Source organism: Pipra filicauda, unplaced genomic scaffold (genome assembly GCF_003945595.2).
Source record: "Pipra filicauda isolate LSUMZ 115617 unplaced genomic scaffold, ASM394559v2 scaffold184_size3518187_pilon, whole genome shotgun sequence".
NCBI classification, from domain to species: domain Eukaryota; kingdom Metazoa; phylum Chordata; class Aves; order Passeriformes; family Pipridae; genus Pipra; species Pipra filicauda.
The window spans coordinates 645523-671678 of record NW_024104292.1 but is presented as its reverse complement, the minus strand read 5'-3'; the positions used below and the strand labels follow the sequence as shown (position 1 = coordinate 671678).

General features: G+C 43.1%; 1 protein-coding gene across 1 annotated transcript; it reads left to right on the top strand.

The window, feature by feature from the left end:
- Positions 1–580: 580 nt before the first annotated feature.
- PANX1 (pannexin 1) lies at positions 581–25047 on the top strand. Its single transcript, XM_027735608.2, has 5 exons — positions 581–840; positions 10542–10681; positions 19995–20218; positions 21712–22382; positions 22738–25047. Exons 1-5 carry the CDS (start codon positions 660–662, stop codon positions 22821–22823), a joined length of 1302 nt encoding a protein of 433 aa, XP_027591409.1. The 5' UTR covers positions 581–659; the 3' UTR covers positions 22824–25047.
- The last annotated feature ends 1109 nt before the right edge of the window (positions 25048–26156 follow it).

The following is a 26156-nucleotide window of genomic DNA, read 5'->3' as shown; positions in this document are numbered from 1 at the left end:
TCACTATGGCCTTCTAGTACTTAAATGGGGCTTATAAAAGAGAGGGACAGCAACGTTTTACAAGGATATGCAGTGATAGGACAAGGGGAGGATGGCTTTAAACTGAACAAGGACAGGTTTAGATTAGCTATTAGGAAGAAATTCTTTACTATGAGGGTGGTGAGGCACTAGCACAGGTTCCCCAGAGAAGCTGTGGATGCCCCATCCCTGGAAGTGTTCAAGGCCAGGCTGGACCGAGCTCTGGGCAACTTGGTCTAGTGGGAGGTGTCCCTGCTCACGGCAGGGGATTGGAACTAGACGATCTTTAAGGTCCCTTCCAACCCAAACTATTCTGTTATTCTGTGACCCCTGGGGACACCCCACGGCGCCCGGCATGGCCCAGATCCCCTGCTCCGAGTTGGGAGGGCCGCACGATCCCAGTTCCCGCCAAGAGGCGCGGCCCAGCCCGGGCACAGCATCCCCAGCCTCGCCGTGCCCGGGCGGGACCGGTCCAGGCTGCGGGGGCGCTGCGGAGCCGCTCCGGGCGGAGCCCGGCACAGCCCAGCCCGGCCCGGCCCAGCCCAGCCCAGCCTAGCCTAGCACAGCCCAACGCAGCACAGCCGCGGCGTGCCGGGCAGGCAGGGCCGTGCTGAGCTGAGCCTGGCCACCCCGTGGCCGCCATGGCCATCGCGCACATCGCCACCGAGTACGTCTTCTCGGACTTCCTGCTGAAGGAGCCGCCGGAGACGCGCTACAAGGGGCTGCGGCTGGAGCTGGCGCTGGACAAGATCGTCACCTGCATCGCCGTGGGGCTGCCGCTGCTCCTCATCTCCCTTGCCTTCGCTCAGGAGGTCTCCATCGGTAACCCCGGCAGCCCCTCTCCCGGCCCGCGGCAGACAAAGGGCTCGGCGGGCGGGGGGCGGCGGAGCGGAGCTCGGGGCGGGGGGACAGCGCTTCGGGGGTTCCCGCTCGGGGCAGGGCGAAGGGCGCCTTTGAGCCGCGGGGAGGAGAGCTGCCTTCCCGGGGAGCGTCCGTGGCAGCAGGCGGTGCCTCCGTGCGGCTCACCCAGGTGTGCTGGGCTTCCCAGCCAGCCCTCCCCGCGCTTCCCGGCGCCCTTCTCCTCCCTGGGGCATTCCCTGGCCGCTGCCGTGCTTCAGCATCTCCCGAGCAGGAGCCCTATCAGCCCAGCCACCGCATCTTCGCTCGTGGGAGCGATGGGGAGCGGTGGAGCCGCGCTGCCCTTTGTTTCCGAGCACAGTTCAGCCTGGAGCGGGAGCGGCGAGCCGGGATGTGCCCCGTGAACTGCCCATCTACTGCCGTTCCCGGTCCTCGGGGTATTTTGCAGTCAGATCTCGAGGTCGTTCAGCATCTGTCAGGGACAGGTGGCACGGAGAGGGGCTGTCGGACCTCTGCGTTTGCACTGCGGTACCGTGAGGCTGGTCACCGGCAGGACGGGCAGTGGGAGAGCTCTCCAAAGCTTTCCCTTGCTCTGCTGCGCTTCTGCAACTGTTCCAGTTCAACTTCTTGTGGGACTCGGTAAATGAAGCTGTGCTTTACAGGAAAAGGGCCAAATTCCTAATTATTTTGCTATCTTTTTTTTTTTTTTTTACCCCTATTCCCAAGTTACAGAAGTACTTGTGCAGCAGCCCTTGGTGTGGGGAGTGGAACTAGATGATCTTTAAGGTCCTTTCCAACCCAAGCCTTTCTGTGATTCTATAAGAATTACTCTGCATTTAAATAGCACTATATGAATGAAAATTTCAAAAGTGAATAAGCATTACTGTCCATTTTGATACAGGTGTGAATCACAGGACTTCCACCCTTTCAGAAACAGTTTGATTTGCTGCATGTACCTGTTGATTGGCATTCAGTGCCATCTATAGGATTGAGTCAAGTGAATATCAGAAGAATGGAAACTGGAATAGGGCTGCGAATTAGTGATGAATCTGTGCATAGCATTAATCAGATACCAGATTGCTAAAGAGATAAGATGCCTCAGACTGCTGTATTCACATTTAGCTACACATGTGTTGCAGTAGGTGTGGGTTTGACCCAGAGCACTGTGGCCCACAATATCTGCACAAGAGAATAAAGGACAACCAGGCTGGGAATACTAAGACCAGATCTGAGCCCTCTGACTCCTTTGGTCGTTCAGAAACTGGATGTATACAGCCGTATTCTGTACTCTAACTGGCTCCTTTTAGTTTTAAATCTGCTACTGATTTCCTCCTCTGCACATTTCTTCCTCTTAAAGCAATGAAAAAGAAGGTTTGCACTTCCATATACTAGCTTGTATATGGGCCCTTTAGTTCTTCTTTCTGCTTCTACTCTAAAAGTGCTAGATCCAGTTTGAAACAATGCCTGCGTGTCAGAGTTTCTTTTATTTCTTTCATTTTCTTTCCTTACATAAGGAGTGAACACACAGTTGAACTGCATAGCTCAGTAAAATGTGCCTTTCTTTCAGATGAATTAAGTTCTCATCTTTCAATTATTTCAATATTCAACTACTTCAAATTGAATCTGTGACTGCAGTAGATTCATAAAACAAGAATTAAAATGTGTGCTACATCTTGCTTGTGCTTTATTTTGCTTATAATCCCGAGAACCTGTTAGAAGAAAACATGGGGTTAAAAACTGAGCTCTTTTAGTTGAAAAATAAATATGAAAGTAAGTATGAGAAATACATCCAGCCCCTGGAGTGGGTGAAACTGCACCACGTGGTTTCCATACAGAAAGTGATAGTATATCGGCCATGCTGCTGTTACGGCTGTTGCCTATTTCCTACACAGTCCTCACAGCTAAGCAGGCTGGCTGCTTATGAGACATCCCAAAGCTGTTTCCATTAAGGCTTTTGGGGAAACAGAGAGGGTCTTGGGGTCTGGATATGCCCAGTTCTGTGAGTTCTGGTGTTCGGCCAAGGATAAAATAAGAGAGCAACAATTGGTTTCAAACACTTCCTGATGTAATCATGCTTTGAAAAAGCTCAGGAGTGCTAAACTGAGAGAAAATGTCAGGGTCCATTTTTAGGTCTGAAAAAGAGCAACTCAGAGGTGGATGTGAAAGTGTTTGGTGGAAACACCTGCCTCCGGGTACAAAAACTGAATACCCTTTCTAAAAATGAATGCTCAGCTCCTATTTCTGTTGGAATAATTGTATTCTTCCCACCTCAGATTCTCTTGGCATCTCATCCTGTCACCTTTCCTTCCCTCTCTGCTTTCCTTTCCATTGCAGTGTGGTATTAGCTACCAGTAATTTTCCTCCCCCACCCAGTTGCTCTTAATTGTGAAAAGTGATTAAAATGTTTACAAAGGCCGTGGAGGTTTTCTGAAGCCATGAAGTAACTTTTAGTTTTGATAGAAGTTTCAGGAAATAAATGAGATTCCGGCTGAATTGCAGAGGATTTCTCTGCCAGGGGCATGGAAAACCCAGCTGCTATGCCCAGCCAGGGAGCACTGAGGAAACTTCTGAGGTTAGTGCCCATACCCCGCTTCAGCACCCTTCAGGGGCAGGAAGAGATCTAACCTGAGTTTACTTTTGGCTATATTTTAGAAACCCAGATTTGTGAGCACTGTGAGCTGGTTCTGGTAGTGCTTAGCTGTGGTTGAGCCATTCTCTGCTTGCCATGGGAATCTTTGCTACTTGAAATCCTTTACCTGCTATCTCTTTGCAGCTAGGCCTTGTTTTATACAATTTTTGTAATTTTATATATACTGGAAATGTGAAAATGGAAATAACAATAGAATTGTGAGTATTGTGTTGTACATGCTTATATTCCTTAAGTTATGGCTTGATATTATTTCCTTATGTTATTTGGCAGTTCTTGGGTAAACATACTACAGATGAGCAGGTATTATTGTAACAGAAACCATCTAAATGAAGCTAAATCATGTTTTTAATAAGAATAGGTCTGAGTCGGGATTGAGATTCCAGTTTTTGAACTCTGTGTGTGTATATTGTGAGATGTGCTTTCTTACTGTAAACAGCTTGGTTGAAAACATAGATATTTATTCCCAAGGCACTGTTTGGAGCAGGATACCACAGCCCTAAGCAGGTAGTCAGACGAGCAGACAAGAAATGGAAACAAGCTGCTTAATTTTGGCAGCTGTTTCTATGTTAGTTTTGGGAAAAGTATCTGGCTGTCTTGGGTTGAAGCTGAAAGAAAAGCAGATGTGAGAGCTGTCCACTCAACATTTGCATCTTTTCCCATAGGAAGGCAATTGGGAATTGCTCATCTGTGCTTATCACCAAATGATGTTGTTTGATCTTTTGTGTACAACAGCTTTCAGGCACTGCTGTGCAGTGGGCAGTGTGTGCTGGCTGCTTTCAGTGCAGCTTTGCATGGGAGGTGATGGCTGGGAAGGGATAAGAGGAGGGAGGGAGACAACTGGAGAGGGGAGAGGAAGGGAATTTTGTGGTGGCCACAAAAAGCAGCCTTTACTATGTTTGATTTGGGTGTTGGTTGTGCATGGCTCATACAGAGCTGGGATGAAGTAATCCTTGTGTTTTAGCATCTCTGTTTGTTTTATCATATAAGAAAACACCTTGGAAACCTTTTCCAGGACACATAAACCATCACATGTTGAGTGAAGACATCTAAGAAACTTGGTTATAGTCATCATGAAGGCTTGGGTAGTGCTACTGGCTTATCAGTTGTGGCAGGATGTTGGGTTAGGAAGTGCCTGGCCATGGACCAACCCACAGCATCTGCATGAATCTGTCAAAATGTCAAAATGAAGATTTGCTGCACTAAAAGCATCTCATATCCCACTAATGGTCTCTGGTGCATCCTATCCTGCTGGAGGGTGCTCAAAGGTGGGAATGTGTAGCCTTGCCCTACCCTCTACACACCACAGGGTTAATGTCCCCATTGACCACTTTGGGCTTTCCCAGTGGTGACAATCCTTGCTTGCCCTGCTCAATTTCCACCTAATTTCTGGGCATTTTTTCCCACACTTTGTTTTTTTTAGTTCACATCCCTGCAGTTGGCTGCCTGTGGGATTTGAGGTGCTTTGGCCAGCAGGAAATGGAGGGTGTCAGTGGGGAACTCTGGGTGCCGCATCCCAACAGCTTCTGTGGGTGCTACAATGGCAGCAGTGCCCATCTGCAATAACCCCTATTGCGTGTCCAGCTGTCTCTTGACACAGGTTAGTCATATTTCTCAAACAGTCATAAGAATAAAATGTATAAAAGGAGAAAATTGAGACACTAAATCACAACTAATACACAAGATAAAACAGTCTTAACTCTTGAATTAGGCTCCTTTCCTCTCCTGCTACCCCCTCACTGGCCCTCTCTGTTTTGTCCCTTCCCCTTCACGTTCACAAGTTGGGGAGGCTTTTGGGAAATAATCCTATCTTGTGACTTCCGTAAGAGCCGGGGGTTAAGGCTGGGTTCAGTTTTAATTAGGCCAAAGACTATTACTATGGCAGCTGCTGGCTGAGAGCTTGAAAAACACCTCCCAGTGCTGCTGAAGCAGGCTCTATGCTAATAGTTGATGTTTGCACACCTTGCATTTAATTCATCAGGATGCTCCGAAACCCAGGGCCTTAATGACAGAACTGAGTCAACAAGTGTGTGAGTATTCTCAGTCTGGAGCAGCCAGACAGGCTGTGAACTTCTGTCATCAGATATGCAGACCCCAGAAGCATGTGCTGCTCTTTGGCATATAAGGAGTGCTCAGGACAGACTAGAAGTTCCAGCATCGGGCACAGGCCTGCCTGGGGAGCCAGGACAAACTTGTGAAAGCATTTACTTTAATAAAATTTAAATTGTCATTGGGTGAACATCTTCAACTGTTGGTAAGATTTTTTTCTGTTTAGCTCCTGCAGAGCCAGCTTTACGTTTCCTATGGGAATGATGGTAAGCTGCTTTTGGTGCCAGAGTAAATTTAAAAAGCATCACGGGCCTCTGATGTTGCTTGAGATTTGGGGTATCACCAATGTTGGCAGTGAAGCTAGATGGTCATCGCCACCATCTTGAGAGGTTTCTCCTTCAGATGAAGGGAAAGTTTTTTCTTTTTCCTTAAGTCTCACTGGAGTGAATTTAATTCACAAGGTTTTTTTCCCCACAAATCAAAAACCTATCGCTCTGAAGGCAATCCTTGATAAACACCCAGATCTTTTATCACTGCATGGTTTTGAGACTCCTTTGAGAGAAAACTGGCAGCCCCATGGAGAGGGGAAGATACTTGCTGGCTTCTCCAACCCACTCCGCTTACGCACTGCATCGCATGAGCGTTACATTCTGCTACTACTCCATTGCCAAAGTAAACCTTAGGAAACAAGTTCTTTTCTCCAGTGCACCCATTTGTGTCTCTCCATACTTCCTTCTTCAATGTGGTGTCTATTCTGTTTCACCCAACCTGCCACTTTTGGTCTATGAGAAGCATCTATAATCTAATAGAATCATTCCTACTGGTTTGCTCTTAATGTGTGTGTGTACTCCCACACGTAAATTTCATTCTTCTTTGGCATGCATTGAGATATCTTTTGTCAAATTTTAAAATATTTTTTAATGTTGTTGTGGAGGATGTAACTTTGGATGGTGCCTGGCAATCTGTACATTGTCTATGTGTGCCTTGTTTTTCTTGTTTGGGTTTTTCTTTAGTGGCTACTCAAGTGCATAATTCTTGCTAGATAAAATCAGATGTTTGGGTATCATGGCTAGTTCATTTTGCCTTTTGGAAAATTACAGCAATAATTAATGGCTAGGTTTTCCTTCAAGCTTATGCAAATCTTTTTTGCAGTGTATTAAGGAAACAAATAATTACTGAAGGCTTAGTCCTGTCAACTACAACCATCTGATCCTGGTTCATGAAAAATAATTCAGCATCTGATTAACATGGATTCTTGGAAGTACTCTATTGCAGAGAGTTAACTTTGTTAATTAGATGGGTAAGTCAGCAGAGAGATGATGAGCCACTGGAGAGGAAACCAGTCTGGCTTGCTGATTTTGCGCTCTCTTTGGTGAAGGATGCAGCCAGAGAATGCTGAGCCCTTGGCTCATCCTGCCTTGCACCCCAGCAAAGCAGTCAACTATTGAACAGATACTGTCCTTCAGATTTGAGATTTTTCCTTGGGATTCTAAGAGTTTATTTTTGTAGGTAGTTTTCCTTTTTCAGAAAACACCTACGGGGCAGTAGGGTGGGAATCACAGATGTGTCTTGTATCCTGCTCATTTAGCATTGATAGCAAAATTTCCACCTCCACAGGGCAAAAGGAGCCAGAGTAGGTCCACTGCTTGCATATCAATTCTGAGAAGTCCTAGCTGGGGCTGCGACATTTTCTTTTAGGCACCTGATGGAGGATCCTTTCCAAATGAACTTGCAAAAGTTAGGCAAAGTGGATGCAAAGGTGTTATCCCAGGGCAAACGATCTCCACCTGTAGTTATGCTGGCTTTTACAGTGCTGTATAGGAGCTGCAGAGGAGCCAGCTGCAGAAGAAGAGGGTTATCCCGGTACAGACATGGAGGAAATAGCTGGATGTTTGCTGGCAGAGCACCCACGAAGACGTACCACAGCTGGGTGGGGCGACAGCTCGTCCTCAGTGCGCGCTGGCTGCAGTGACTCAGGCTTGTACTCTGCACTTGGTTGCATGCCTGCAAGTAATCCTTGCTGCCAGCGAGCAGCTCCATGTGGCAATCTTATCACACTTATAAAAGTGACATTTTATTACATGTGGCTGCACACCTGTTGCTGTCTTAGGTTTCTGCAGCTCTTTTGGGTGGTCTCTCTTTAGGATACCATAGTAAGTGGCAATTTTTTAATCCTCATTTGTTTGCAAAAGTATAAATCAGTTGCTCCCTCTCCAAAGCTGATTTAGGACCAGGGATTGCCAAGTATAATGATAAATTGGCCAAAGACTGCTTTGATAACTGCTTAAAAAATGCAGTCATTTGTTATTCCTCATCCTTCTTGCTGCGTATTTTATATCTATGTTGTTATTATGAACTTGTCTGCTGCTTTTCTCTTTCCCCATCTATTACATGTGGGAGCAAAAGATGGGAATGGCTTCATGTCACCAAGCTAGGACATTTTTCCTTTGATAGTAGAGGACTAATAGCCATTCATAAACTAGCTGTGTGCATGACTGTGCACAGTGTGTCTGTGGAAGGCATTTGGCCCTTTGCCTAATTTCTTCTCTAATGAAAACTACAGACTTTTTAACTTTCTAGAATAAACAGTATAGATCTATTGCTATTATTCCTTTGGAGGGGAGAAGGAAGGAAAAAAAGATGGAAAATTTTACCATGTTCAGAGACATTTAATGAACTGTGTTCTGTGTATTATGCACAAAAACGTATTCTCTGTTTTAAAGTCTTAACATTACCACTATTACTGCAAAGTTGTAATTTACATTAACAAGTGTTTACAAACAAGACTGCATCTAGTTAATTAAAAACCAGTACAACAGCTGGAGTGTCCCCATCTTCTGCTTGATGTGGAGCTCTATCTGCTTGGCTCCCGGGTCAAGTTGCCAAAGGTTTACAACCTCCATGCTGAAACACCAGAGTTTAGGAGAGTGATGTTAACTGCTCTGCTGCAGCACTGGCATCGCTGGAGCTATTGTGGTATGAAGTTGTGCACATGACGTTATGGAGAAGAAAGCTGGCTGCCTTTTTCATCACTAGTTTTGGAGAAAGGTGCTGTTTGCCATTTTCCTCAGTCCTGCCTTTTAAACACTCCATCACTTTCAGTGGTGTCTCACCCGTTAAGGAGAATGAACACATGGAATGTGTTTCTTGTTGTAGATACACAGACATGAATAAGACAAAGCAACACTCCATTGCTCTCCCTTTGAAAGGGTCACTTGTTTGCTGCTTTGCACTGGGCACAGCCAGCAGCTGGAGGTTGGTTAAATGACGAGAGCAGGGCATAAATGGTGCCTATCCAGTCGAGAGCAGACACTCTAATTGCCTGCTTTTTTATTTTCTTTTTCTCCCTCCTTTTTTTTTTTGTTTTTATTCTGGAGTGTATTATTTCTTGAGCTTCCACAACTAATGGAAATCCCAAAGCTTTGGGAGAGAGCAAGTGTTTGTTTGGTGCCAACTCTGCTAAGTCACATGAACTCTGCTCTCATAAACAGTAACTTGTTTTCCATAAAGGAGGCTTGTGACAGGTCAAACCATGATGATCAAACCATGCCCTTATGATACTACAGCTTAAGAAAGAATTATAATAGTGACTCATATGGAAAGGCTTTTATTCATAGAGCTCCTTGACTATGCTACACTGTAAAGAGGCTGTACAAGTTACAAGTGAGTGTGGTTGGCTCCTTTTCCAAAAGAAGTTCTTATTCTCTGAACTAGTGAAAAGACATGGCAAATGATACAATCTTGTATAATATCAATTCCCATAAAGCTCACAGCAATGCCATTAGCGCAAACTTTGATGGATATATTGAGGGGGAAAAAAGGTAGCAATATTTTCCCCCGTTAGTCTTTCGATATTTGTGAAAATATTGGAAGTTGAACTCTTTGAAGAGTTGCTCGTGAAAGAACCATCTCCACTTTGTGTAATCATTTGATGAAATGATTTCTTATTTGAACATTTATGAAAGTCTACTGGAAACGTGTGTGGGGGCATTTGCTTTCACTATCAGAGCTTCAGAAGGAAAACTGAATCCCCTCATCCTGTTTTGCTGGCTTAATCTGAGGAGCCACTGATACTTCATGTCCAGTAACCACTCTTTCTTGTTGAGATATGCTGCAGGAAGTGTCACCTGGTGCCTGGACCTGGTCAGAGCAGAATTTGACCCTAAGGCTGATGCTGACTAAATAGCTGCTCTTGCTGTCAATTAATCCTCTGATCTTAATTTGAAGTTCTGAGCAGCTGGAGAGGTCCTGGAAATGAACGGGGATGACAGTGTTATGTGTGACCTTGGGCACAGCACATCACTGCACTGGTGAGGAGGGGTCTGGCATCCTTTGGAGATATCTGAGGCTACAATTTCTCTGCCAGAAGTTACAGGAGGAAATCCTTGTTTTCACAGATATAACTTGAACCCCTCAAAATAATTCGCAACCTCAGAGGCAGGAGAAGTGGCAGCACCCTCGGCCAAACTTGCCCTTCCATCATTGCAAGGACTGCCAGGTTGCAAGAAAGGTGTTTGAGGTCTTGTTTCAGTAGACGTGTGACCTGTAGGTTGTGCTTTTGGGCACGATGGTATGTGATGGCAGCTGTTGCCTCAGGACACCAGCCTCATCTGGTCACACTTTGTATCTGCTCCTTCCCCTTTGGCCAGCCTCAGTTAAGTGCAAGTGAGACAGGTCTTCGAGGCCACATTGCTCGCAAAACTTATGGAAATAGGCCTGAAAGATAGGCGCTTCTAATGTTCTATCTCAACCCTTAGGAGACATCAGAGAGTCCCTGTGGGAGTTATACCCTTTGGATGCAGTGGGAACTTAGTGACCCTCCTCCCTCAGAGCTGCTGTGTTATGTCCAGTTGCTTAACCTAATAACTTAGGATACCATAAAATCTGGAGTGTATGCTTTTCTTCCTAAACTTTTCTTCTTTTTTTTTAATCTTTTGAGGATGTGATAACCTTTGCTTTGTTTTGCCAGGTGCTCAGATAAGCTGTTTTGCACCCAGCTCTTTCTCCTGGCGACAAGCTGCTTACGTGGACTCCTACTGCTGGGCAGCTGTGCAGCAGAAGCAACCATCCCAGAACAACTTAGAAAACATACCTCTGTGGCTGCATAAAGTATGTATAGATCTCCATCTCCTAGAAAAGTTATTCCAACATAGAAATCTACCTTTGCCTCACTTTTCTTACTCCTCTGCTCTGCTGTAGTCCTTGGCTTTGACTTGACTCTCTATTTTTAGAACTTTTTTTTTCCCCTTACTTCCAAAGATGGTAGTAGTGGAGAAGGTATTTTCTGCTTTTAAATAAAGGGTCACCAGTTATCTGACACAAGAGTAATGTTAGGGTTGCTGTGTTGCCCTGGAGCTGAATGCTTTACCTGGCTTTAGCCAGGGACTATTTTAAAACTGGAACACCGGACAAAACAACTGCCTTAATGCTAGTATCAAAAGCTTATTTTAGGAGAACAGGGTAGTAAAAACATTTTATATTTTTATCGTGTTACAGTTGGCCAGTTATGCATGGAGACAGACTTGTGGCAGATAGGCATTTTGGGAGAGATGAAGTTAATCACTGGTACCAACAAGTCTAACCCCTGTCTGCAGTGTGCTCTTCTGCATGTCTGCAGGCTGTTCCCTTTCAAACTGTGAGCTGGCTTTCACTGCTTCAGGTAAATCAGCATCATACTGAATGCACAGAAAGAGACTTATTTTATGGTAAAAAGTGCAGTGGATACTAAGATACCTGAGCTGGCTCAAAGCAGTTAGCTGAGCTTTGGCAGGAGTTACAAACAAAGTCAGGGCCATGCCAATGCCTGGAGCTGACTCAGCTCAAGAGGCAGCATTGGCTTGCTCGGGCAGTGCCAATGCCAAACTAAGAAGTGCTTTTGGGGCTCTGCAAATTTGTGTGCTGCCTTCCCCAGGCCTTTTATTACTTGCCCCAGCAAATGTTGAGTTTTATGTGACAGTCACCTGCTGACAGCTTTAAGTTTGCCAGCCATGACAAATAGCTTAGGCAGTCATACTGTTACGATGCAGCCCATGTTATTTTGCTGAGTAGTGCTGTCTCGGGAATTGTTGCAATTCCTTAGTGACAGCTTAGTGGTTTGTGATGTTTCCTTGTAAATACCCTGCAGACTGCCTGCAGGAAGTGTGAACAGCAGAGTAAGAGGCTGTAGCAGAGGCTGGGCACCTCGTCTTAACCTCCTAGATCTATGATTAGCCACCCACCCTCCTAATTCAGGCATTGGAAGCTGCAGATGCTATTTGGAGGGCAGTATTAATTAATATCCTTCTAGTGGTTGTTCCTCAGCTTCCATGCTTTACAAGTTTACAGGGAAGGAGTGGTTACAGCTATTAACAGTGAACTTTGGTTCCCAGTGTGGTATCTGAAGGTGTCTGGTTGTTCTTTGCATCCAAGGCTGACAGGTGCTGCATGACATGGGATCACTTAGGCATGAATACTGGGCTTGCTTGGGTTGTCTCCCAAATCTTGCACTGCAAGGTACATGCAAGCTCCTTACTCTGCAGATTTTGGCTAGATAATGAATTTAAAAATGGGCAGGGCAGAGCAGAGCCTTTTGGGGAGCACAGTGATGTTAACGAGAAAAGGGAGCCTTCCTATGCTCAGGTCAGTGGAGACCTGACTCTGCAGTGCCAGGGCAGGGGTGCACACAGAGGGACAGCAGGAATCGTTAGGCCCAGTTCTTCTTAAGACAACACTTAAAACTCTTTCTGATTTCTGGACAGCAGGGCTTTTATTTACAGAGCATCTCAGGTTCTTTCCAATACTCTGACTCAGTATCTCACTGTATTGGCATGCTGGAAAAGCTCCATAAAAAGTACTTAAGGAGGCATTATGCAGTTTTGGGAGAATGAGATTGTAGGTGCCAATTCCTGATTAAAATGGATGGATTTTCTTATGGTGTGCTCTCTGTGCTCTGTCAGAAGTGCTGTCAAAGGTTTGCCTCTCAGGGCAGTGCTCAGGGTGGTATAGAGAGTTCTTCAGTGAAGAAGCCAAATCATAACAACCTGCCCTGCTTCTGTTTTAAGCATCTGATTGCCTGGAAGGTTGAAGGTTCAAACCCAGGTTAAATTACAGAGAAGCTGAAAACTTCCCATTTTCCTCCTATTTCAGAGTACAAGTTTGGACTGGGATTTTTGGTTTCTTAAACAGTAAAATGTACGTTTGAGTTCTTTTGGGCAATCCCCAAAGCTTGGTACCTTTACTGGTTGTCCTTTCTGCTCTGGGAGATCTCTCCCAGTGGTTGAATTTATCAGTTTGGAAACTTGTTTTGGAGCGGAGAGGAGGAGCACACTGCAACTTTCTGGGTTCCTTGACTCTCCAGAGATCCGTGTGCTCCTAGAGGGTGCCCAGGACCTCTCTCTATGCAGGACAGGAGTTCTGAAATTTCCAGTGATCCTGGAACAACTCTTCATACTGGATAACCCTGAGGAGAAAGCAAAATGAGTTGTGTACTCAAATGCACAATTCATTAAACAAAATACCTGCAGGTAGATAAATGTAAAGAAGAGACTGTGGTAGGTCGTGCCCATATTCTTGGTTTAACGCTAAGATTTCCTCCTCTTTGTCACTGAAAGAGCTGTCAGAATGATTATATGGTTGAGTCCTCTGACAAGACACCTCTTCAGGTTTGTCATTGATGAAACCTACTGCGATCAGGCTTAACTCTTCTGTTGTCTCTGTTTTCTTCTGGGATTGTCCATTCAGGCTTAATTTTCTTAGGGGTTTCTTGTGTCTGTCAGAAGTGTCAAAACAGACATACTGGTTTCTAAAGATGAGTAGTAAATAGAGACAGACAGTGGTGAGGTGGGATAGAGGAGATATGTGTTTGTTCCTGTGCAGATAGTTCACTTATTGTCTCCAAAGGTGAGTGCTGCACTTGACAATTTGTTTTAGTAAAACTTGTCTTGATCCTTAACTGGAATAGAGACAAGCTTTTGGCCATTGTGTGTGGGCAGTCTAGTGGAGGAGGAGACTGCACCATGAAGCCTCTTTAATCCATAGTGCACAGAAAAATTTATAAAACTCACGCAGGAGAACAGTGAGCGTTATCTTACTGGGTCTTGATAGCCACTAGACATGACAGCAACCAAGCAAGTTGAGAGGTAGTTGAACACTGAGTGATGACCTCTTTATAGCCCTGAAATCTGGATTGCTAGGATGGAGCTGCCTATGATCAAGAGTCTTCTAGGGATAGATCTTCATGGTCTTAGGCTCTGCCAGGGGAGGTTTAGGTTGGATATTAGGAAGAAATTTTTTACAGAGAGAATAATCAGACATTGGAATGGGCTGCCCAGGGAAGTGGTGGATTCACCATCCCTGGAGGTTTTTAAGATGAGACTGGATGTGGCACTTAGTGCCGTGGCCTAGTAACCATGGCGGTGTTGGATCAAGACTTGGACGTGATGATCTTGGTGGTCTTTTCCAACCTGGTTGATTCTATGATTCTATGATTTTTTTAATTACTCTCTTTTCTAGTCTATTATTAGTTAATGACAAAGAGGAAGATAAAGGTAAGCAAAGTAGAGGTAAAGGGAATAGAGAGTTGTTCAGAAGGCAGCAATTTGTACTGTGCAGGCAAACAGTTCATGTGACTGACAGCAGAGAGAAGAGGTCTTCACACATGGCACAGCTAGGAGAGGTCAGTCATCTGGCTCAGATCTCTCTCAAAGTGCAGGGCAAGTGCTGTGGGACCTGCTGAAAGCATTGCATACATAGAGTCTGTTGTGAAACTTAAGTTGTCAAAAACCCTTACTTTTTGTAAAAGAAGATTTACCATGAACCTTGTTCTTTGAATTACTTGTCTGTGAATACACCAAAAAAACCCTCAAGATTATTATATTCATGGTATAGTTATAATCATGATTGTTCTAGTTAGTGTTTGTACAGCTTCTTAGTTGACGGAGGACTCCTCATGTTTCACCTGTAAACCCTACCCAGAGGGATTAAGGGCTGTCAGAGTAAGGAAGTCTGAATGCAGATGTGTTTATGAACAATTCTTTGAGAGTGTAGTGTTAGAGCTACTTCAATCTGTTGCAGTCATGCACTTTACTCGTAAGAGAGAAGCAGCAATCTGTTGATGTAAAAGAGTGAGTTAATATAGTTCAATGGGAAATGAGACAGTGGTTTAATAAGATTCGGTGGGAAGATACACTTCATTATTTAGTGCGTGGAGGATAGAATCAGACAGAACTGTAGGGGGATCCTCCTGTTGAGTCATGAGGTTCAGAAAGGACCCCCTTGTTTTCTAAACTCCTCTTCAGAGGGGAGTTCAGACTTAGTGGCTAGATTCAGACTTAGTCCCAGACTTCGGCAACAGTTTATTTCTAAAGGATTGTGTGTGCACAGTCAATCCTTTATATCACTTAACTAAGATTTCAAGGTTTAGCATGCTTTTGATCACTTACTGACAGTGTGTTATGGCAAGGAATCCCCCAGCCTTGAGGAGTAACCTTGAGAGGTATCCATACTCAAGGTAGGCAGCCTGCAGCCATTGAGGAAAGCTCAGCAGGCTCTGGGCTGCTCACTGGTATAGAGTTTGATAATTGACTTTTAGTCAATCTGTATACCAGCAAGAGGTCTGGGTCACCATTCCAGACAGCCCTTGACTACCAAGCTGCCATCTGTCCACCAAAGTCCAGAATAAGCTGGATGCAGCCATCACAGCCTACACTGTTGAGTATGGCTTGAGCTAATTGAAACTGGTGAAATACAGTTTTTCGGCTATATCAAAACAGAAAATATTTAACAGATGGGATATGGTGTGGTTTGAGATTCACTAGTAGGTTTGAAGACAGGATAGGATCTCAATCAGAATGATGAGTCATTTATAGCTGTTTCTTCTGAACACCAATGAGACGTCTCCCATTGCTGCAAACAGGAATAGGTTTGTATCCAGAGGGAGTTTAATACCTTTGCTTCTGGAAACATGTAATTGCCATCATTGGCCTGTTTGGAGAAACCTTTGCTTAGGCTCTTCCCAGTGACAGAAATTTGGAACTGAAGAGGGAGGCAGACACTTCACCATGTTCATATATTTTAATGAGAAATATTGTAATGTCAGGTGAGGGAAGACACTTCAGTGCTTCCTTCTTTGTTGAATACTATCTGCAAATTAATTTTTTCAAACCTGTTATCCAGACCTGTGCAGCTTAAAGCTTTGTGCTATTGTACTTGTGCTATTGTTAGTCTTTGACTGTGGTCAGATATGGTAGAAGTCAGAATGCTTGCAATCAGCTTGTATGGTGTTTGCTGAGAGAAAATAAGGACTGAAGATGCAGTAAAATTAGAAAACTGTAGTTTTCTAAATGCCATTAAAGTGGTTTTCATCTTCTACCAGCCATCTTTATCCAGACCTTGGCAAGCTTTTTGCAGACTTGGTCCTTGAAAATGCCTTTTATGTCAGTCCATCAACACCTGCTATATTTTTTCTGGATGATAAAAGTGTATTTGAAGTTATAAAGAAGTTATTTAAATGCCCTTTTAACTTATTTGCTGCATATATACTGTGTTTTAGAACAGTTGAAGCTGGTGATGTTATGTAATAGGCTGTTTTGTGTTTTAGTCTGATTTTATCTTTCACCTTCAGGAGAGTGTGGTGCCCAATGCATCTTTAAAAGACAGTTTTGTGATTCCAACATCTTATGTGCTTAAGCAAACAGATTACTGGAACACTTCTTCTATACCCATGCATATATTCTGGCTGAACAGTGAGCTGGTTACTAACAAATATACTTAAACTGCCTATAATGTACACTCAGCTCAAAGGCTTGTGAAATGAACTGCAGCAGTACAGAATAAGGGGCAGCAAACCTCTTGGCTTCCTAGTGTTCTGCTTCCTTGGGAACCTGCTGTCCCACCCAGTGTGCTGTCAGACTAAGGGTCAAACAAGGCAGGAGAACCTGCTTCCATCATCTTTAGCTTTCAGGAGCTCAGCAATACTTACCAGAAAACACACGGGGGACTGCCATTCAAGTCCTTGGTGTGCGTGCCACTCATTTTGTCTGTCTCATACTGAATGTTAATCAAACAATAGCTGTATCTGGTACCTTCCAGAATCTCAGATTAGCTTAGTTGAAGCTTTGCTACTCTGTTTTTGAGCGCCAAACTCGATGGGCTCTTGCCTGTCCTTTTCTCCTTGCAACTGGGTGGCAGTGAAGACTGAACATCCAAGTTGAAGATGTGTTGTAGCCCTCAATGTACTTTCACTAATGAAGTTCAGAAAGGAGCATTTTGAGGCATTTGATGTTTTATCTATTCTAATGTGTCTGTTGTAATCTGCTTTCAGAGGACCTTTCTTCAGTTATGCAGTCTCATACCATTGTGAACTTTCTGTTGAAAAGGAACTTGATAACTACACAGCAAAGGAAAAACTGAGTTTTACTTCTAGGCCAGTGTCTTTCTTTGTCATGTCTTTGACCACACAGTACTTGGTTGGTGGCACTTCCCATTTAACTTCAATCCTGCAAACTACCCAGGATTGAAGTAGCTTTTTCTCCTTGTGTATTTGGTGCCTTGGAAGCAAATAAACCTTAAAACTATAAACCATAAAAGAAAAGTGGGTGGCATATGGTCATCTGTGCATGAATTCCATGGAGTCCTCTTCTTAAAATGGCAAGTCATTATGTGTGACTGTAAAATGTAGTCAGACGAGCTGGATAATCTGAGTCTGTTGCTCTGAAACCTAGGACTCATGCCAGATAACTTTGCATTTTCACTTCTGCCTGTTGGTTCAAGGCCTTAGTTTTTAATGATTCAAAACAATTTGCTAGTTATCTAAGCCTACTGTTAACAAATAGAACAAGCGTATCTTTCATTTTCAAAAAAGCCAGAATCCGAGAAGGATGGAGTCGTGCGTCAAGTGCTATGGAAGGGCTGACAAATACAGGCTTTTGTTTCCAAACAAAAAGAGCTGGACTAATGGTCACGCTGCTGCTCTGGTTTTGAGACCATTCAGAACAGAGCTGCGTAGTGTTTTCTCATGCTGCCATAAGCTACAGCTTTGGGAGTGATGAGAACGTGGCAACGGGAAGCCCAGCAAATGCATGGCAAATGTGCCTTTGCCCCAGTGGTGTGATGCTTCTAGGTGAGGAGGCAGTGGTGAAGGAGTTGGGGAGAGGAGGATGTGCAAGAGAAGATGGCAGAGGCAGGTTTTCTTAAGGCAACAGCCCAATGAGGTAGGGGAGATGGGGGGACTGGAGGACATCTAGGGCAGAACAAGAGGGCTGATGCCAATTTGCTACACAAGTGCAGAGTGTACCCACAGTCTTTCAAGGTATAAAGGAAGAGATGGAGACTGGGACAATGGAGGTTTGGGGCTGTAACTTCAGTGTGTAAACTATCTTGCCTCTTGCCACATGTCTTGTAGGACTTGGGGTAAAGAAATCTCAAGGATTAATGGGATACCACTAGTGGCATTTCCACTTTTGAGGATCAGAAAGGAAATTCATAAATCTCCTATGCCTGTAAAATTTTAAGTGAGTGAGTAGTAAAGCCAGGTGGTATAAACCAATGTAAGGGGCTTTGTTTGCTCCTTACCAAGTCACATGTTTCTTCATTGTTTCTTTCCCTACCTGGTACCAGTGGAAGGGAGCTCAGAGGTGTCTGACACAGAAGTAAGTGTAGTCAAACAGGCTTTGCAGCAATTTCTACATAATACAGAATTCAGAGAACTGACGGAGCCTGGACATGCAACCATAAAGCTGTGGGTAGGCCAAGGCATCCAGGACTCAGACCTCTGAGACCTAGTGGCATTGTCCACAGGGATAAATAAGGAGAGCAGATTCTTGTGCTGTTGGGCTTGAGTTGATGAGATGTTTATAAAAACATGCTGGACATGCCAGAGCTTTACATCTCAATTGGAAAGGCTAGACCTGGAAAAAAAGAAAATGATCTGAGGTTATCTGCTGTGTGCAAAGAGGAAAGAGAGGTGATAGTGGGGGCAGAGCTCTGGACAGTTTTTATGGGGCTGCTGGGGCTAGGAGAAGTGAGTTTTTATTTATGATCTAATACATCACATGCATTCCTACTATCAATAATAACACAGGATTTAGCTTTAATGGTAGATTATATTAGAAGTAACTTTCCTGAATAAAATGTTCAGTAACATAAAATTACCTATTTTGTGCATGCAAAACTTTAATCCTTCTTCATTAATGCAAATACAAGTTAACACAGTAATATTAGGTTCAGATTCTCATCTTGTTAAATACCTACAAATGTAAGTGGAGCTTTTCCGCTGGCACTGATTAATGACTTCAGTCCAAGTTTCCTCTAAAATTCTCCACTGGCTTTTTCAATGACTGTGCATGTGCACATGGCTATACCACTTAAGATGCCTTACATCTGTTTCACATTTATTCACCAGAACTAATTTAAAATTCCTTCAGAACTCATGCTAGATTTGAGTTCAGTGTGCTTGTTATCAAAAGTTGAATGTAATGAATTAGAGTTTGGCCAAATTTGCAGTACATTTCATTAACTAACTGCTTGTCTAACCAGATCTTACATCATGTCTCTGTAAGTGTAATGTTATGTATGATTGTACACCTTGAATTTAATGTCACAGTAGATAGAAAATACCATCTTTCCAGCATCTGGAGGGAACTAGAGTTAAAATCTCATGATAAAAACCTCCTACTTGCTTATGAGTAGAAGGAAGATGGAAAGACTTAAAACTGTTGTATTTATACCTGCTTCAGCCCTTTCCCTAAGCCATGGGGACTGTGTAAAGGCTGACTTCTCAGTGCTGCATTAACACCAGATGATTCTGGTGCTGTATGTTGGTTTCCACTTAGGAGTTACCTGAAAAGAAATACTCTGAAATATTGCAGCCAAACTTACATCCTTTACAGTTATTGTACATCATGCACTCTAAACAGACGTGTTTGCAGGCAGATGCAGAGCTATTATGGGTCTATTCATTAACCTCCTGACAGCTAATGGAAAGCAGGAGAGATTTTGCTGGTGTTTGGAGCATTCTAATTGCTATGAACAGTAATGACATGTCTGGGAGGGGGTGTGACGCTATCCTCTTCTTCCAGTCAGCCTCTCTGATAGCTGCTTTGCTTTGCTGTTTGTTGTTGCCCAGGTTAGTGCTGTGTTTCTCAATGTCAGCTTGAGCAGTGCAGTTCTGAATATGTTTGTGTGTTTGTTTGTTGTGGTTTTTTGTTTGTCTGCTTTTTGTGGGGGGGAGCTCTAAGCAGCAGCAAGGTCACTGGAGCTGTCCGGAAAGAGATTTTGCTTCCCTGCATATCCCAAAACCTGCAAAAGTGGGTTTTACTAGAAGGATTTAAATAAAATGTAAGGGAATTTAGTAAGGCTTATAGGGAACTTAATACTTATAGGGAATGATTGGCTGACTTATTTTGTATACAGGTGAAGCTTAATGAGGATTTTTTTCTCCCTTCAGTTCTTCCCATACATCCTGCTGCTCGTCGCTATCCTGCTGTATCTACCATGTTTGTTCTGGCGCTTCACTGCAGCACCTCACCTTTCCTCAGACCTGAAATTTATTATGGAAGAACTTGACAAAGCCTATAACAGGGCAATAAAAGCTGCTAACAACATTCGCAGTGGAGACCCCAGGGATCCTACTGACTTGGTTCCAGCTGTTAATGAGAACTTGACACAGAGGTAAGATGTTGGGGCTTAGCTTTCTTTGCTCTTTTCCTCAAGTTCTTAACAGATGTGACGTCTGTACGCTCTTAGAAATTTATTGCAAAGGTTTGAATGGTGACCTGACATACTTAAATTTGGTTAAAAAAAAAGAAGATACCTGAAATGATTACTGTGGGCACTTGGAGCTGGAGCTTATAACTTTTTTTTTTCAAAGAAAACATGTAATGAGCTTTTCAGATTACTAACTACCTGAAATGTTCTGATTTCTTTAGTTGTAGTAGGTGTTAAGTAGTTTTACCCACCGCAGTGTAAGAAAACAGAGATGCTGCAGTCCTCAGTTCTTAATGTTCTTGCACACTGTGAGTCAGTTACTTGTCATCTCCGGTCCTTTAAGATCTAGGTCTGCAAAGCTTCTGATCAAATTAAAAAACAATAAAAACTAAATACCAAAAGCAACCTCTCCCCTCTCTGATCAAATTGGTGCTCTGTTCTGATCAGATGCAGTTTCTGCTTCCTTCTACGACAGGGTACCTGTTTCTCTCTGCGTATGGGGGTTATACTAGGGACTTAGGTCCATTCTTTAAAGTGTGGAGTTAGATCTTAACAAGTGAGAAGCCTTCCAGTGTTCTATTATTGAACAAGTGCTTGGGAAGTCTGATTTTCCTCATTGATTTGCTTACTAGACTTGTTTTGTATTGGAAAAGAACAAAAATATTTTTTTGCCATGAAGTCTATACTCTTTTTCAATTTTCTAATGTTTGAGCTCTTTTGTCTCTTAAGTGACTTTTCTATATTAGAGTGACAATATTCTTCATTTATTTGCTATTCTGTTGGTCTTCTACTGACTTGAATAAAACTACCCTTGATCTACCCCAAAAGAGGATGTGGACCTGTTGGAGCAGGTCCAGAGAGGGTCACCAAGATGATTAGAGGGCTGGAACACCTCTCCTATAAAGACAAGCTGAGAAAGCTGGGGTTGTTCTACCTGGAGAAAAGAAGGATCTGGAGAGAGCACATTGCAGCCTTCCAGTACCTAGAGGGGATCTACAAAAATGCTGGAGAGGGAGTTTTTAGAAGGGTGTGTAGTGACAAGATAAGGCAGAATGGCTTTAAACGGAAAGAAGGCAGGTTTAGATTAGATATTGGGAAAAAATTCTGTGAGAAACCTGTGAAAAACCCTGTGAGAGTGGTGAGGCTGGCACATGTTGCCCAGAAAAATTGTGGATGCCCCATCTCTGGAAGTGCTCAAGGCCAGGTTGGATGAGGCTTCAAGCAACCTGGTGTAATGGAAGGTGTCCCTGCCCATGGCAAGGGGGTGAGGCTTGGTTGGAAGTGTATGATTTCTAAAGAACTCTTCCAACCCAAACCATCCTGTGATTCTATGATTTTAAGAGGGATTTCAATCTTGTGTTTATTTTAGATTACTAGATTTTATTGATGTTTGAGGTAGATGAATGCTGCAGCATCTGCTCTATATGATTTGGTGGTTTTTTCTCTCTCTTTTCCAGTTTGTGGGAAATATCTGAAAGCTACTTCAAATATCCAATTGTGGAGCAGTACCTGAAGACGAAGAAGAATTCCAGATGTTTAATAATTAAATATATTACCTGCCGTTTACTCACACTAGTAATTATTTTCATTGCATGCCTCTACCTGGGCTACTACATTAGTCTCTCCTCTTTGAGTGATGAGTTTCTCTGCACTATCAAAACTGGGATCTTAAAGAATGACACAACTGTTCCAGAGGTGGTTCAGTGCAAGCTTATTGCTGTTGGTGTTTTCAAGGTACTCAGCTATATTAACCTGATAGTCTATCTGCTAGTGATGCCACTGGTAGTGTATGCAATGTTTGTCCCTTGGAGGTGGAATTCAGGTATTCTCAAAGTGTATGAAATCCTGCCAACTTTTGATGTTCTGAAACTTAAGTCAAAGTGTTTTGATGACTTAAGCCTTTACCTCCTCTTTCTTGAGGAAAATGTGAGTGAACTTAAATCATTTAAATGCCTCAAAGTGCTGGAGAACATTGCAGTTTCTGAGAAGTTTGATATCATGCAGCTTTTGGTAAACCTTGGTACTATTAAGACTGATACCATAGATGGGAAGCCAGGGACAGCTGAGTTGGAGAAGCCTGAGGAAACAACTACAGAAGAGCTGGAAAAAGATGCAACAGAGCTACAAGGTAAGCTGATCTAGATATGTATTCCTACCAAAAACATTTTAAAATATTCTGTAAGACAATGGACCCACCTAGTCCTTGCTATATTGTCTGCAGTGTAACTGCTATAACCTCACATCTGTGCCAGAAGATTGTGGTGTTGCAAGTCAGTGACACAGGCTAGACCCTGAAGTGTCTGTTAAGTTGTTGGTCCTTGCTAACACATCTGCTCGAGCACCAAGAGCCTTCAGCTGTCTGAACTTGAACTTCTTGGACAGCCAGCAGTGCAGGACAAGCTTGGTGGCAGTTCCTTTGTACACAAGAAGATCTTGAGTGGTTTTATAGCTCATTCACTTCTAAAGTTTTACTTTCTCTGTAGTTTTGACAGACCATAATGCAAGTGGCAATGTGAATCCAAGAGAAGACAAAAGACTTCGCCAGAGACTTATAGATTCTTCATGCTGATACTTCCCTGCTGCAGGAGGCAGGAGCTCTGTTCTGCGGGAAGGCTCCTCCTCTGCCTCTGCTGTGCTCAACACAAGGTGCTGCTCTTTGAATGCGACCGTCTCCATCGCCTGACAGTTCCCCAGAGGCCAAACTGGTTTACAGACTACTTGATATATATTCAGGAGTCATATGCCTGAAAAAGCAGGTTGTAGACTTTCATTATTTATTAAAAAAGACCCTAAACAAACCACACCCAAGAAGCAATAAGAATAAAAGATTTCTCTCCTGAGTGACAAGTGACGTGCATTGAATGCAGTCGTAGCTGGCAGCTGGAAAAAGCTCACACCACACTGTACAGGGATGGCAAACGTAACCCTGCATGTAACAAAAAGAGATGGCCACGTTGCATCCTGAAGTGTTGGTCTGCTGGGAGTGGCCATCTCAGTTCTGGGGTTTAAGTAAGGTAACTTTGAGCTCTCTGCCCTGGAAAAGGGGTTGGGAGATGGGGTTTTTTAGTGAGTCTAGTTAATCTCTACCAGGTGGTGGCTGGCCACTGATATTGGCTGTGTCTTCATGGAAAAGGTAGAGGTTGCTCTGCAGCCTGAGAGGTCTTGGTTAGTCATACCAACATTCATGTCTGGCATTAAGTACGTGGCACTGGTGGAAAAGAAACTACAAACAGGCTTAGAATAAGGGAGTACTGTAAACATTAGGGATTTTGAATTTTCCATGCGTTAATAAATTAATAATGTCTTAACACCTTTTTTTACAAAATGTACTGATATGTAAGCTAAACATTAGTTTAATTTCTCTCTCTTAGTTGTTTTGGTCTTAGTGTCTAACAAATCTGCCTTGGCGTTTTGGACTGAAGATCAGTGAAGTTGGTTCCATTTTTGTAATGCTTTGTTGAAGTTGTTTTGTAGTGTTTTTGTGCGTGGAAGCTTTTTCGACGTGTTTGTAGTATCAAATGCAATATTAGTTTTGCTGTTTTCCAAGCCATGCTTGAGAAGACAGACTTACTTGTATTACAGTAGCACCTGAATGTCTCAGCAGAGCCAAACACGTGATAGCCATGGTGAGGTAGATGTAAATACGATGAAAGGTGGTTCTCCCCACACACCATGTGACTGTATTAAAGATAAGATGCTGAAGTGGATTAGAACAGACAAGGGGGAGTGTTTTTAAACTGGAAAACTCTCCTGGTTTGTTATTGAACTCTTTGGAGAAAGCAGTATTCAGCTTTAATGTTGTCCCTTGGGCCCAGGACCTCAACCTTCAATGAGTATTAAAATGACCTTTGGCTTGAAATTTTAGATACAAGGTGGATGGGGGGTGAAGCACTGCAGTAGTGTGTATGTTTCACAAATGTTATATGCTGATTTGTTTTTCTGTATTGTCCATGTAACTGAAATTATTTGCCTTTTACCTCTTCCAAGTTGTCTTTTTAACCTGCCCAGAAGTAGGACTTCTTTTATAGCTAGATAGGATGTCCCTGTTCCAGTTCCTCACTGTTGTGATTTTGTCTGCTAGCATTCTGCATGTGGCTGTGGATGAGGGAAAAGCAGAAGTGATTGGTGTTACCATTTTTGCACAAAACTCTTTCAAAGAGAGTGCACCTACTTGAATTCAGCAGCTGTTGTTGAAGAAGTGGATCCAAAAGTGCTGCCATACTATACTTTGGGCTAGCATTACAAGAACTTTTCAGTTATTATATGGCTTTTAGCTAAGACAAGCCTTATTTTAAAATAAATCTTTAAAGCCATAGTATTATGCTACCTCTGCACAGGAGAGCAGCACAGCTGCAATCCTAATGTCTGTTGCATTACCAGCAAGAAACAGGGCTTGTGTTGGATAGTGGTGGTCCAAACTGCTGAATTTTTTTGCCATACTTCTGACAGCAAACCTACAACCCCTCTGACCTTTTCTAGATTCTTTGTGGCTGTGCTGATGTGTTGCTGATGGTCCTTCATATACGGGCAATGCAAGTGCATGTTGTGCATTGTGTGTTTTGGACAAGGAGCTATAGTGCAATAATAAGATTTTGTGATGTGGATGTATTTGAACTGTAAGTAGAGTTCTCAGTCTTTAAAATTCAAAGCTCCTGAAAGCCATGTGTTCATGTTTCAAGTTGGATATGTACTTAACTTTTTAGTAATTCCCCTTTTGTATTTAAAAATATGACTTGCTACAGTGAATCTCTTGTTGTCTCCTAAAGTGCTCAATAAAATACATATAAATTCTCCTTGGTTATTTAAATAAATCAGTTCTGTGAACTACAGCAGCATAAGTGACTGAAGGTTCCAGGAACAGTCATGTGTCACCATCTGAAAACATGTAGTACAAAACATGTGATCTGATGCTAAAGCCTGAGCAAACATTTGGACAGTAGTTAAAATTCTGTATTCTCATAAAATTGTCAGAGCAACATGAATAGGTTCAAAATCTATATAACCTTTAAAAACTATTGAGAAAATGTCAGCACATGATAAATAGACTACCCATTGTGTGAGTTACTGTCTAATAATTGGTCACAGTTTCAGCATTGCACTTTTCAGCTGTATCTTTCTGTTTTCAGATGTGTTTCTGAACTGCATAGCTCAATTCTACTTACATTTTAGTGGCCCTATGCCTGCTGTGTTTTGCCATTTTCAAAAGCTGGGCTTAATTCCAATCTAGGTCTTAAGGAAAAGAGTCCATCTTCAGCCTCTTTGTCACTACACTTTTTCTAGAAACAGCTACATGCATCTGTCCTGTTGTAAATACGCCAGAAAGTAAAATGGCAATGTTAAGATTCAGCTTTGGTCCATGCCATCCTTTTTTGACCCTTATCTCTCCATCACTTTGATATTAATAGTCCTCCAAATGCAAGAGAGTTGCAACTAGTGCCTCTGCATGCTCTTTGCCTTATAATGGCTCTTAGCTTTCTTGTGAGATTTAAAACTTGTGATTTAAAACTTGTGATTTAAAATGCAGAGAGACGGTAAAAATGTTTATTTCATTAGCAGATGGTGTGCCTCTAAAAGCAGCTGTATCCCGCTGTTTTTCCTCCTGTGGATGTTGCCAGTCACTTTTAGAATAAAGAGTATATTTTAGGCCTTTTTTTTTTTACTTACTGGGAACAGTGGGTTTAGTTTTAGTAGGAGCTTTGATGACTAGTTTAATGCCCAAGCCTAGAGCCCCATTAAATGAGCAAAGGATGTCCTCGCTGCACTTTGTGAACAGGAAGACAGAAATCAGGTCATGAGTGGTTTTTTGAAGATGGAGGTGCTAGGAAGGATTTAATCCCCACCTCCACCACCACCACTGTCTGCTGTCTATGGTGGCTTCTGTCTATCTGAGTTAAAGCTTTGG